General features: G+C 39.7%; 1 protein-coding gene across 3 annotated transcripts in view; it reads right to left on the bottom strand.

Moving 5' to 3' along the window:
* Rasef (RAS and EF-hand domain containing) overlaps positions 1-11,810 on the bottom strand; it is a 74,380-nt gene extending 62,570 nt beyond the window's left edge. The window contains exons 1-2 of one of the 3 annotated variants that reach the window (XM_026413720.1): positions 11,551-11,810; positions 11,380-11,451 (exon numbers count right to left, since the gene is read on the bottom strand). In XM_026413720.1, the coding sequence (XP_026269505.1) occupies positions 11,380-11,451; positions 11,551-11,810 (332 nt within the window). Of the gene's footprint in view, positions 1-11,379 lie in introns of all 3 variants that reach the window. The other 2 variants (XM_077797813.1, XM_026413719.2) reach the window with 2 other exon arrangements.
* Positions 11,811-14,810: the final 3,000 nt, after the last annotated feature.

Raw genomic sequence — 14,810 nt, 5'->3', positions numbered from 1 at the left:
GCTCCTGGTTTCACAGGGTTAGTCCATGGTCAGCTGGCTCCATTGCTTTGGGCACAAGGTGAGAGAGGACATCATGGTGGAAGGATGTGGCAGGGGAAAGCTGCTCAGTTCAAGGAAGCCAAGAAACAGAAAGTGAAGAGCCAGGGACGAAATAAAATCCCGAGGGTACACACCTGTGACCTGCTTCCTCCAGCCACACCCCACCTGCCTGCAGTTACCATCCAGGAATCCATTCAAATCATTAATGCATGAACTGAAATAATCTATGGATAGACTTACAGCTACCAGAATCTAATCATTTCAACTCTGAACATTCCAGCGTTACCTAACTCTTGTGCTTTCCCGGGGACACCTCAATATCCAAACCATAACATGAACTAAACATTTTGTAAGAGTCACTTTCTTCCATCTTTGTGGCCTATCATCATTTGGGGTTTGGAAATGTTTACACCTTGAAGAACTACTCAGCTAGTCATCCTACAAGCCTTGTGTTTCTCATAACTAACTAGTTCTCTAAGCTTTCATTATGTTTTGCTCAAAAAAAAAATCAGTTGAAAAACTAATCAAATCACTCCATAACAAGAGTTATAAAAATTACCTCCATCTTTTGAAGATCTTAGCAGATTGGAATTAATTGAAAACTATGCCTGAAACCAGAAAGACACCGAGGAACTAGAGATTAAATGATGAGCATAAATTTACTTCTGAAACTCTGTAATTATGATTTCAAATATCTCCATTTGAAAGGAAAATCTATTGCTAGGCCTCCCTTATTTAGCTGATTAAATTTATAGCCTATAACTCTTGGTATACATGATACTGTTTAATTAGTTACCATCTGGAAAGACGTGTCAAAAAATTTATCACCTACTTTTCTCTTTAAGAACCATTGATTTCTATCTGTCTACCTTACTACCTATCAATCACAAAGATAAATCAGTAAGTTATTCAGTCTGTTTTATACGAAGATGGAAAAGTAAACCAGAAATATCAAATCCAAAGCAAATTTAGTTGTAAAGATGTTCTTGCAAATTTTTTTGAAAACATTTTCCCTTTGAAATAAAATGCTGTTGACATCTCTAATTTGACATTTCAACAGTTTGGACCTTTAGAAAGGGTCCCTGGAATCACTCAGTGGTGGCTGAGCTATATCTTCCACGAACGAGGCAGACAACTTCCTGAGACACCCCCCAATTCCCATCCTCTGTCCACTCCATTGCTTACCGTGCATCATGGTAAAAAGTTTAACTGCTGTAAATAAATTAATTTAAAAAATGTTAACTGCTTTTCCATTTGATTTTATGTAGAGGGGTGATATTCAAAATTCTTATTAAAATCTGACTTTTTTACATTATATAAGGATCAATTATCCTGAAAACAGATCCACTTTGAAGCTCCCTGAGCCGCCCCTCACTAAAAGAGCAAACAACCTTCCAATTTGCAAAAATGATCTGCTGAAGGAATCTGACCTTCAACCTTCAACTTCAACTGTCAAGAAAAGAATGGACACCAGTTCTTCTTTAATTGAGCCATTATCTAAACTCTCTGGTCATCTGATAAGAAAAAAAACTATTGCTGTGGTCTGTTTGTTTACATTTATCTCAATTTATATTTTTCATCCCAAACCTTTAACATTCTGTTGATTTTAGTTCCCTTCCCTGTGATCAGAGTTGTATTCCTCTCTCACCTGCTCACATATTATACCCTCTGGGCAGTAAAATTGGCACAAATACTACTAAATGAAATGGAAATAAATGCTTAATGGTTGCTTTAAATCAAAGTACTAAAGAGAGAACTGTAAAAAAAAAAAAAAAAGTTATTACAGTAATTCACCTGAGTGAACAAGGCAGGTGAATCCCACAAAGCAGGAGTATTTATCTACTTCCACATATAGCTTTTTAAACATTTCCCAAAATTAAAAAAAAGATTAAAATAATAATTCCATGGCTGATGATCCAAGATACAGGGTGACAGACTCCCATGAATTCATCTCAGCTTGAGTCATGCCCTCTCATGACTAGACGCCTCCCTGTTATCTGTATTTATAAAAACACAAACCTATGTTTTGTGCTTATCTTTCCAAGTGGCATAATTTCAACAAGGGCAATTTGGAACTACAGTGTTTATTTGGGAAATTTTCAATATAAACAAAATTGGAAAAGGGGGTTAAGTATAAATAAAAATGGAAAAGAAATTAAAATGCAAATAATAATTATTTCAAAATAATAGTAGCACTCCAGCTATCTGAAATTCAGGTATCTGATACCATAAAACCTCCAAAAGAAGGTTGAAAGTCGGGACAAAAATAAACAAAACCCAACCTCTACTGCACCCCTGCTTGGTATAGAAATAACCTGCTTCAAACAGGTGTTTTAAAACACAATTCTGAGGTATTTGATAATTGTTTCCCAAATCTTCAACAGATAAAGATACCCAGGAAGGAAGGACATACCAAATTGTGTTTCAAACAGGTGTTTTAAAACCCAATTCTGACCTATTTGATAATTGCTTGTTTAATTTGGATTTGGAAATGTTCCTTGAAAAGCTCATGTTTTGAAAGCCTGATCCTCAATGTAGCAAAGTTCAAAGGTGGGGCTTTTTACACAGTGATTAGGGCTGTAACTCACTGGTGAATTAATTCATTTGTTGGATTACTAATTTGAATAGACTAATGGGTGATAACCATAGGCAGGTGGGGAGAGACTGAGGAGGTAAGTCATTGGGGCATGATCTTTGGGACTATATCTTGCCCCTGGTGTGTGACTATTGTTGTCTCTGCCTCTCTCTTTCTCTCTACTTCCCAGCTGTCATGAGCTGGGAAGCTTTCCTGCACCACACTCTCCCACCATGATATTTTGATTCATTTCCATCCCAAAGCAATGGAGTGAGCTGACCAAAGACTGAAACCATGAGCTCAAAATAAATTTTTCTTCCTCTAAGTTGTTGTTTTCAGGTATTTTGGTCATGGTGATGAAAAACTAACATAGATGAATGGATAAAAAAAAATGTGGCATATGTAATATGTACACAATGAAATATTACTCAGCAATAAAAGAGAATGCAGTCATGGCATTTGCAGGTAAATAGATGGTGCTGGAGAAGATAATGCTAAGTGAAGTTAGCCAATTCTCAAAAAAAAAAAGTGCCAAATGTTTTCTCTGATATAAGGAGGCTAATTCATAGTGAGGTAGGGAGGGAGAGCATGGGAGGAATAGATGAAATCTAGATAGGTCAGAGGGGTGTGAGAGGAAGAGAGGGGGCAGGGCATTAACAAGGAATGTGATGGACATCATTATCCAAAGTACATGTATGAAGACACGAATTGGTGTGAACATACTTCATATACATCCAGAGATATGAAAACTTGTGCTGTTATATGTGCAATAAGAATCGTAATGCATTCCACTATCATTTATTTTTTTAAATACATTAAAAATTTTTAAAAATAAAAATAGTAACAAAAAAGCTTTCTCAAATAAAAAGTTGAAAAGTAAAAACAAAATAATAAAATAAAGAAAGAATACCAATTAAAAAGAAATAAATTCCTATAATTAGTTTTCACATGAAGGATAAAATATTCTAACAATAAAGAAAATAACACTGAAATACCAGGAAATGACCACATATAACTAAATTCTCATAATTTTAATCATAAATCATTCCATTCCAATTGACTTCTTACATGTTTTAAAAACGTGACAGCCAAGTACTTCCAGACTTAAAGGGAAAAAAAGTGAAAATATCAGGGTAAAAGGAATTCTATACATCCCATTACATTGAGAACTCAACCTCTGACCCCAAAGACAGACTTATTAGGACAGCATAACATGGAGGTAGAAAATGTTATTCAGCAACATTTGATAAAGTTTGAATAAGGTAACTCTGCAAAGTGCAATAATATCAAGAGCAAAAAAGAAAATAAAGATAGAATGTTTTCAGGTTAAAATACTACCCCACAAACTTGCAAAGGAAAAGTAACACCATTCAATTTGAAGTTAAAATATCACGGAACCAGAAGCTCAGATTAACAGAGATCATTAAAACAAAATCAGGCCTGACAGCTGCATTTACAAGGTATCGATTCAGAGGCTGCAAGGTACAAATGGTATCTTTCCTGTCTCCATCCTTTGACCTTCACAGATCATGCAAAACTGAAAATGTCCACCTAAAATCCAGCACTCTTAGCAACAGTGAGCCTACATTCTATGTAGCAGCTATGGATAGCTGAGAAGTGATAGAGCTGAGGTATGTATGACTGACCCCTAGCATTTGAAGCCCAGGCCCTTACTGGCCACAGACTCCAAGTCATTGGATCAAGGTACATGCCTGGCCCTGGAAGCCTGCTGGTTTGTGAGCCCTGCTCCATTTCATCAATTGCAGCTCATAGTGGTAAGGGTGAAAGGGAACTTGGACTCATTTCACAGGGGCCTGGAGTCCCTCTGGATGGAGCTGTTGTGCCACCATGAAGAGGATGAGTTTTTGCATGTTCTGGAAGGCATGAAGGCATGAATTCTCTGTCTGAGAGTGGAGGACACTCCATTGATGGGGCTTATCTGCCTGATTCCTGACAACCAGTGAGAGCTGGACTCAGGCTATCCATCCCATGATTCTTCTCTCCTGAGAAGTAAGGATCACTGCTGTTGTCACCTTCTGGATAGAGAGAACATGCCCAGGAAACTTTCCTTTGGGGCAGGAAATATGGCTACAAAACACCATTTTCTCAGTGAAAAAAATGAATGGATGAGTGAGAAATTATAGGAGAAAGGTAAGAAGGGTTTCTTCTCTGGGAAAAGAATACAACAAGAACAAAAGCATTCCTTGTTTAAAACTGAGTAATTTAAGATGAACTTCTTCCCCAGTATTATGTCCTCAGCTTAAATGAAGAAAATTAATATGAAAAATAGAAAATAAAGAAAAATAGACCAATGTTGTGAAACCTATATAGTTCTTGAGGATTTCAAGTCCATTTAGAATAATACCTATCATACCTGACTACATTGTAGACCTCAATAAAGAATTTCCTGAGGATGCCAGAAATGACTTAAAAAATATTTTAACACCACATTTGTTAATTATGAACAGACATGAAAATCACACATAAATTTCTTATAATGATAGCTCCAACACATTTGTAATATCAACATACATTAACAAAAATCAGCAAAATTAAACTTTGCAGTTTAGCCAATCTGACAGAGAACATTTTCACTAAAACTAAATCTCCACAGCCAATGGCAAGGTGGTACTGGAATTTTCCACATGGCTCTCTTGGGTGCACTTCTGTGAACCAAACCCCATTCTTCCCATCACTTTTTTATTGCGACAATAGAAAATCCACCACTCTGTGTTTTCAGTCAACTTTGGCATATGTGAACACACCATTCATATACCAAGCCCACCTTTCCTCTTTGATTGTCCGCCTACAGGACTACATATATGCCACACAAACATAAAGACAGGTTTTTTGAAACTGCATAGCTAAATCTGCAATGCAGGAGTCATCCATGTGATTCTGAATGTGCTCACATTTATTTGTCTGATAACACGTCCAAAAAGAAAACAGGAAGTCTGTCTTCTACAACTCTTGAACATATGTGTAAATGTCTGAAAGGATCTGTGGCCCCAGTTTTAAGAAACATTGACATAAAACATCCACAGTCCAGGGTGAACAGTGTTCTGGTAAGGCAGGAGGAATGTTTCCATTCGTTGCTCTGCATCTGATACCATGAGAAATATCAGATACCATGAGATATATATCGAAAATTCCTGAGTATTTAAGAAGGTGAGATAATGAACCCTCTAAAGGTTAGAGTCAGCTCTATGTACTCTCACCAGTGCCCAGTGAGATATCAAGGACGATGCCAACAGTGAATTAGAGAAGGAATGAAAGAAACATGTTTGTGCTACTGCATCAATATATCTTGAATTTTATAGGATATGCAGACTAAGGCTTTCAGGGATAAAATTCAGTAAATTTCACTTTTCTAACTACTCTAACAAAAGCAATGATCATTGGAAGATCCTGGGTATTTACGAGTTGAAGCAATGAACTTGTATGTTTGAGAAAATGATTCCAAGGACAACATATGTCAGAGATAAATTCCACCATGACAACTTTCCTCCAGGATACAGTGTTTACTTTCCCTTTTATAACCTGATACAAAACTAATAATGTCAAATGAAGCAGTCTAAACACTCAGGATACATAATCTCTTCTTAATATTTCCTTCCAACTACATACCACTGTCAAGTTTAAGTGCTACCTAAATTGCAATGAGTTATATATAAAGCAAGAACACATATCGTGTATACACCCTCTTAGAAGAGAAAAAGGAAGCACATTTTGAATCACCACCGCACTGTGACCTTTCCCAGCTTCTTAAAGGCCACCTGTCCTTTCAGCTATGGGCTTCCAAACTTCTATTCAGGGCAGATCAGCATGATGCAGCTACTTTTATGTTACAAATGAAAAAATACTGAGTAACCCAGGCAGAAATGAAGAAACAGAGAAAGATTTAAATGCTCAGAGTGATAGGATTACTACAACCATGAATTTGAACAATAACTGGGGAGAAGAGTAAATAAAAAATTTGGCTTCAAAGAAAAGCTAGAGAACAGTCTATGTTCTTAAAGTCTAGTCTTCCCGAGTACACTCAGTTTTAAGCCTTTTTATTTGTCTAAATCATAAGGACAGAATAAATCATCTCTCTTCAAATCCTGAGAGCCATGCTCTGAGCAATCAAGTGAGATCCAAGAGTCAGAAAGCCACTGTCCACGTGGTCAAAACTGAGAGTCCTCTAAAGACGAAGGCTGGAAAGAAACTACTATCTTGAGATTGAATTCAAATATCAGAATGAGAGTGACCAAGCAGAACCCATGAGACCTAAGCCATGCATGGATTTATACAAGGCCCAGAAGAAAGGCTCCAAGGTTAAAAGAATATTTGTGATTCTAAAAGACGGATTTCTCCCACTCATCAGGGTAATAATACATATAATTATGAGAAAAGACATATTAAAGAGAGAAAAGCAATAGAACAGCAACAGTAAAGATAATAAAGAGATAGAGGTAAAGATAAAGATATAGATATAGATAAAGACACAGACATTAGGATCCTCAATCAGAATCCAGAAAGCAGAGAGATCTCCAGAATGCCTGTGGCTAATACACTAACAGATCTCAAAGACAGTGCCAAAGGTAAACACCACACACAGTCTAAAACAGCCTTGAACCTCATTCAGCACTGGTGTGCAATCCATCACTGTGTTGCAAGGCTGGAAGAAATCTCATCTCCTTGGATGACAACCACATATTACCAGCCATGTGCATGAAAATATACATTTATCTTTAAACACTATCAACACACACCAAAGTACCAAGATGCTAACATGTTGAAGATAATCAAGAGCCAAGATCAAAAATAGAAAAGCTGAATTTCCTCTCCCATCTGTAGGTGGATCTGTGGGTGGATCAGTGCCAAAAGCTCAGTGAGTGAAAGGAGGAGAAAACTGAGGCACAATGGACTCAGAAACAGCCCTCTTCCGTTCCATTCCCTTGTTGGTTTATCTCTACCTTGCTCCCCCTCATGGTGCCCTCTCTCTCCTTCATCTTGGTATTACTCTCTGTGCAGATCTTTCTTTCCCTCCATTTCTCCTCCCTTTCCCTCCATCTCTCCTCCCTTTCCTACCGCGCCAAGGTCATGGAAATGCAGGCGCTGAGGAAGCAGCTACAGGATTACAATAGAAAACAATCACACTGGAAAGGGCTAAAGTGGAACCCAAGGCAGAGAAATACAAAAGAACCCTGATTAGTAAGGAAACTTTGCCTCTGCTTCTAGTTCTTAAAATATGCACAGCTAAATAGAGCTGATGTTCAATTGTGAATTTGGTAATCACCATTCTAGTTAGAGGGGCATGCTGATGTACACTGTTTTCCTAGTATTTGTACAGTTCACACATGTATGGTCTTGGTTCTTCTCAATTAAGTTTCTTGTTTTTAAATTACTAAATAAAAGCATCCCTTTCTAAATGGCGTACGCAAAAACTCCGCAAAACAATGTGAAACAACTAATCACACAGGAATGATGTTGGTTGTTTAAAAAAATCCTGCCTAGCCCTGTCTGGTAGATGACCAATCACGATGTTAACAGACAGACAGTCAACCTAAGTCTGTGCCCTATTTGGCGAACTGCATGATCCCATTCCTGACTGATAATGTGAATTTCTAAATTGATTTATCAAAGTGAACCAATTCACAAATAACAATTTAAAACTGATAGAAATGGAGTTAAGACTCTGAAAATATACAAATCTGGACTACAGGAAAGAGGTGAACTCTCCTTCAGTCTCCCTCACCCGCCTCTGCCCGCTATCAACAGTTCAACACACATGCTCCCTATTTCTTCCTCTACTTGGCAATCTTTGAACACTACCAGCAGCTTATGCTAGGAACTTACAAAAAACAGTGGAGGAATCTACAAAAGAAATGGAGAAAACACAGCATAAAGTAACTGCACTCTTTAAATACTTACACACAAACTAAAGAATTAAAAAATACAAATTTATTTGATTATCCAATAAACATTTATTTGAAGACCATGTATACGTGCTGGGCTCAGGTTAACAGGTCACACACTCCTTGGGACTCTCCCCTCCCAAGACTTCAAGGAAGTGGCCCCTGAATTTTCTAAGAGAAAACAATTTTGGCACACATCTCAAAGGGTGTTCTAACATTGTTTTATAATGCAATATTATTTTCTCTCTAATCTCACAATTATAAGGGACCAGGTAGTTTAAAGTCAATATCACTTAATATTTTGCTTGAATGATCTTTGAAATGGAAATCCTGTTAACCTACTATTTTGCCTCTATAGGAATAAACATTATTATATTTACTATCCACAGTTCTCAAACTAGATATGAATACTGCCCTCTCCCAGGTTAAGGGCAGGGCACCACCAGATAAGATAGAATTTCAGATAGGAAACAAAGCCACAGATGGAAGGGCACACCTCCCTAGGAAAACAATTTTCCCCTCAGAAGAAAATATATTATTTTATATTAAAAGAAGTCCCAACATATCATGTAGTAAAATTAACAACTAGTTGATGTTTTTTAAAGATAAAAATCCCAAAACTTTTAAGAAAATTTCTACTTGCAGCAGTGTATTAGGTTATATCCACAATATATGGCATTTTCTGCAAATGATCCTCTTGCCTTTAAAAGTGTGTAGCTTTTTTTTTTGGGGGGGGGGGGTGAGGGGAGAGTTATGCTAGGGATCAAACCCTGGGACTCACCCATGCTAGGCAAGTGCTCTATCACTGAGCTACACCACCAGTCCTTAAATGTTCTTTGATGAAACTTTGGGGGAATGTTTCACACACACTGTGAAATCTTTAATAAGAGTGTGAATTACATCCAAGTCCTTCTCTTTGTCCCCTGGTACCTAGGACAGTACCGATGACAGTATCTGGCACATGGTGGGTACTCAACAATGCTTGCAGAATTAATTTGGCTGAAATAATGACAACAGCATTATCAATAACAAAAGACTGTTATCACATTTGGATGGAAGGAAGAAAAGATGAACAGTTGTATGAGGAAGTAGAGGAGAGGCAATCCAATTTACCAAAACAACTAATGGTTGCCATGGTAACAATCAGATGAAGCAACTCAATTTAGTTCTTTTCCACTAACAAGTACTGGAAGGCAAATATTATACTTGTTTATTTCAGATTGGAAGGACTTAGGACACAGGTCTACCAAGTGACACTGGTGCCCATTAAATTTGATAGCCTCTGGAGAATTTGGAAAGGCATGATAATAGTAATTCCACCAATGATATTACTCCTGGTATCTACTTTGACCCTAAAAAGGTCACTAATCATTTAAAGATCAAGTGTCAAACATCTGCTGCAGACTTGATATCTGTGAGAAAGAGATATTACACACACACACACACACACACACATCAAATATGATGTGGACTCACCCTGCTTCATTCCTAAGATTATTACTTTTAAAAAATTAGCTGGATCCAAACTAAGTTACAGAATGAAAGATGACTCAAACAAACAATATAGTTCATAGTAATGTAAAAATTTTCTACTTCCCTGGTAGAGGCACTGCATTTTTACCTCACTTGTAAACAGTAGAAAGGATCAGTATCACACCCACTTTCTCCACACACTCCCTCTTTCACCTGAGTGAGTCATTCCCCCTGCACAGTATTCCCCTTACTTTCTAGACTTGAGAGAGACACTGGGAGGAGGAGGAAGCAAGGACTCCCAGATCTTAGGCCTTGAACCAATGAACAAGCACACTGACAAATCCCAAGACTATTTCCTTTTCTTAGTTTTAAGTCTCAGATATGCATTCTGATCACTAAAACGGAGCCTTTCTTATATCAATAAGGACATCTAGAGCTCAATATATTGTCAGCTAATATCCAAACAGGAAGCAGGAAAGCATGTTCAGCACTACAGTCTGAAAAGCAGAAATAGCAGCTGGAGACCTACTGTGACACCAAGACATGGACAGAAGCAAATGAAACTGAAAAAAGCTCTGAGCATCTCTCCCTCCATGCCCTGAAATCCCACCTGCCGCCATTCCCTTAACCCCTGGAAATTAAGTTAGTAACTTAGTATTATTTATTTCTCTCAGAATCATAGGGGCAATGAATATACAGTATGATTTTGTCATTTTATTCTAGTGTATAAAAAGTGAGAGTTGAATCCCTGGTCTTTAACTAACCGACCAAGTACCTTAATTTCTGGGTCAGTTTCTCCTTCAATCAGAGATAAGCCTTCTTTCCATGAATTCTGAAAATTAAAGGCATGAACTCTGTAAAATGCCTATCCCACAGTAGGCATCAGTGAATATCAGTGAATAAATGTATATGCCTGACCAAGTTTTCTCTTCTACCTAGTCTTCGGAAAATAACAAATCCAAAAGCTACTATAAAGGATGCCAAATTGGCAAACTGCCCAGGCATTAGCCTCAGGGTGCAACCAGAAGGCCTTGAGTAGAGGATGACGTAATAGGGCCCTGTTGAGACTTAGGGAGCGCTCCTAAACCCGTGCTGTGTGCCTGTATGGCGGCTGCGGGTTTCAAGGTGGCACCTGTAATTAACAAAGTGCCATTTGCATGGCTCAGAAATCAGCAAGTGAGACTTTCCCCCTACAGCAGGATTATGTGAGCGCATTTCCTTAACTTTTTTTTTTTTTGGCAAAGTTAAAATAAGTTGCTGAACAGAGAAAAGCAACTCACAGAAGAGCCGGATCCACTGGGTCTGCGTGTCCTGAAAGTTCAGGACAGAAGGCAGTGCAGCAGAGCAGGCAGGAAATGCCATCATTACCTCCCGCCCCTGAAGCACACACACCTGGGGATGAACTTGGCCTCGTCTCCGAGTCGCGCCTGGAAGTCCTGCCAAGCCCGACCCGGGTTCGTCGGTCCCCACGGGGCGGACAGATCCGCGGCGTCGTCCAGAATGTCCACGTCTTCGTCGCAGTCCGCGGGTAGGGGTCCCGGCTCCGCAGTAGCAGGCGCGGGCTCCAGTGGCCCCCAGCCCCGGCGCCGTCCTCCGCGCCGGGCCCCGCGGAAGCCGCGCGCGAACTCCTGGAAGGTGATGACACCGTCGCTATTGGCGTCCAGCCGCTGGAACACGGCCTCGGCATCGGCCGGCAACACTCGCAGCTCGGTGCACAGCGCGCGGAACTCCTCACGCTCCAGGCGCCCGGAGCGGTTCGCGTCGCAGGCAGCGAAGAGGGAGCGCAGACGGGCGAGCTCCTCCGGGTCCCCGTCCGCCTCCATCCCGCCGGCGAGGACAGCCGACCGGGCTCCGGAGCGCAACCGGACAGCGCGAATCTGGGAAGTCGGGGCCACCTGCTGCTGCTGGGAGCCCCGGCGAGTTGGGCTCGTCAGGCTGGTTCGGCCACTTGCCGGGAATATCCGGGCGGGGCGAAGCGTCTGGGCGGGTCGAGGGCGGCCTGGCGGGCGGCGCGCTTCCACGCTGGTGACTGCCGGTCCCCTACAAGCCCGAGAGAGGTCGGCGTGCCCCGGACTCCCTGCACAGAGCTGCAGCGTCGGGGGCTACTGAATCCAGCGCTGCGCTTTGGCACCCTCCACTTTCCCCGCGGGTCTGGCTCCGCCCAGCCAAGAGGAGGAACCTGGCTCTGGTTTCCATGCCTCCGGGAACCGGCCTGAGTCGGACCAGTAGGATTTGGGGAACCCAGCAGGAAATAGGGGTGCTTCGCTTAACCACTGATTGCTCTAGTAAAGCGCATGGCTCAACTCTCCCCAGAGGTGGTGCTGGCATGAGCCACGGAAGCTAACTTCACGGGAAAAGAAGGGGAAAGGAAGGGAGGGGTGAGATTCCAAATTGGTTAGTTATGTGCAATAAGTATTCTCTTCTAATTTCAGAAACTTGGTAAACCTTTATGTACAAGTTTTCAGACAAACCAAAGTACAAAAGTTTCCTGGAAGACCCCCTTTTTTAATTTTATAAGCTATCGTTAAACTATATTCATCTAACACGAGGGCCCCTTGTCATCTAGATTTTCCATATCCCCCCAATCCTAACAATTTTTCTTAATCCATGATTCCTCAGCCTGCCAGAAAATAATAACCAAAATTGCTTGACAGGCAACATTTTTGAAAAACTGAAAAAGACTAGCGTAGTTTGGCTTGGATTTGTTTGGGGATTGATTTTTTTTCTTTTCTCTAATAAACTTTATGGAAATTATATACTCAAAGGTATACTACGCTTTGATTTTAAACACTTATTTTGATTTATTTTTTAACACTGACTTCTTTGTTCATATAAGATCTTTAAAATCCTTCTGTTTATATCCTTTTAAGAAAATTCTGTCCTTCCATTTTCAGGAGACCCTCAGACTGTCTTGGATTATGACTGTGTCCAGGTGATTCTCCTGACCTATGAAAATACATGTAGGTGGGCTGGGGATGTGGCTCAAGCGGTAGCCCGCTCGCCTGGCATGAGCAGGGCGCTGGTTCCGATCCTCAGCACCACATAAAAATAAAGATGTTGTGTCCACCGAAAACTAGAAAATAAATATTAAAAAATTCTCTCTCTTAAAAAAAAAAGAAAGAAAATATGTGTAGCTTATTTTTACTTATAGATTTTCTCTATCTTTTAGATTTTTATTTACTCTTATTTCTTTTTGTTTTGACTATATTTCCCTTTTATCTTATTCTAGAGTACTTTTGTTGCTTAATACTTGGATTTTTTAAATATAATAATAAGTAGGGTATTTGACTGAGGTGTTCCCTCTAGGCAAACGTTCTTAAACACAAAGCTCAGTGCCAAACACCTGAGAAACTGTTTCTTGAATTGTACCGTTTCCTAACATCCACATTCACAGCATCTATCATGCTGTAAATATAACTCCATCTGTAAATTTAACTAGTCAGTTATGAGAGTCATTCCATTAGAAGCCCTAATCTTAGCACTAATTGCTAAAGGAAGGTAGTGCTGTATAGTTAACAACTAACACATTGAAATGAGTTTTATCATTAGTGCCATATAGTTAACTGATTTTGAGTCTATTTGCTTTTCTGTTTATTCTAAAGATTGATTTTTCCATACAAAGTAAAAAAGTTACTAGCTTGGTAATGATTTAAAACTTTACAGATACACTTATTAAACTGAATTTTTGAAATATTATCATACTGTTTAGACATTAATGACTCTGTTCTTTCAAAACAGAGGAGTTAGTGATTTTTAACTGCTTAAGCAGACTGCTCACACAACTTCATTTCTGAATTTTTACTGTGAACTTTGTGCCCCTTATTTATGAATTCTTCTGTTTTTTTGTTTGTTTGTTTGTTTTGTTTTTTTGTTTTCTTGGTAACAGGGATTGAACTCAGGGACACTCCACCACTGAGCCACATCCCCAGCCCTATTTCGTATTTTATTTAGAGACAAGGTATCACTGAGTTACTTAATGCCTGCTTTTGCTGAGGCTGGCTTTGAACTTGCAATCCTCCTGCCTCATCCTCCCAAGCCGCTGGGATTATAGATGGGTGTCCACCATGCCCAGCAATTCTTCTGTTCTTTGACCTGCTTTTCCTTTTCCTTGAGCCCTTCATCACAAAGTCATCAAGAAACACATATTATTCCAAATATCATATGCATATGTTTTATTTCCACTGATATTAATATGTCTCAGACTAACTATATTAATTATCATTACATAACAACACATAGTGATTTTTTTGGTGTGTTTGTGTGTGGTGCTGGGGATTGAACCCAGGGCCTTGTGCATGCAAGGCAAGCACTCTACCAACTGAGCTGTATCCCCAGCCCAACATAGTGATTTAAAACAGTGTCCATTTATTCATTCATAATTCCATTGTCATCCCTTTGAATGGGGTTCAGCTATGTGGTTTTTCTGCTAGCTTACCTGGGATCACTCAGGTGGTGACAGTTCCTATGAGCCAACTGGGGCTATTGGTCTTAGAGGGCCTTGCTCACATGTCCAGAAGGTGATGCTGGCTGTTGACTGGCTCAAATGTCTTTCAGAAGAGAGCATGGGCTTCACCACACAGTGGCAATATTTCAAAAGAGTAAGGTCATAATGCATAAGTGCTTTTGAAATCTCAGCTTGTGTCATATTGTTAACATTTTATTGACCTGTACAAGTCACGTAGCCAAACCTTAACTCAATGTGTCAAAGAACTAAACAAGCCGTGGATCCAGGGAGACACCTTTCCTATAACAGCAGACCACACATGGGTGCTACAACAATCCCTATTCCCCCAGGGTCTGTCTTACTGTCCTCTTATTCATTC

Source organism: Urocitellus parryii, chromosome 4, assembly GCF_045843805.1.
Source record: "Urocitellus parryii isolate mUroPar1 chromosome 4, mUroPar1.hap1, whole genome shotgun sequence".
Lineage (NCBI taxonomy): Eukaryota > Metazoa > Chordata > Mammalia > Rodentia > Sciuridae > Urocitellus > Urocitellus parryii.
Note: the sequence above shows the minus strand (reverse complement) of the source record. Positions and strands in the feature narration are given on the sequence as shown.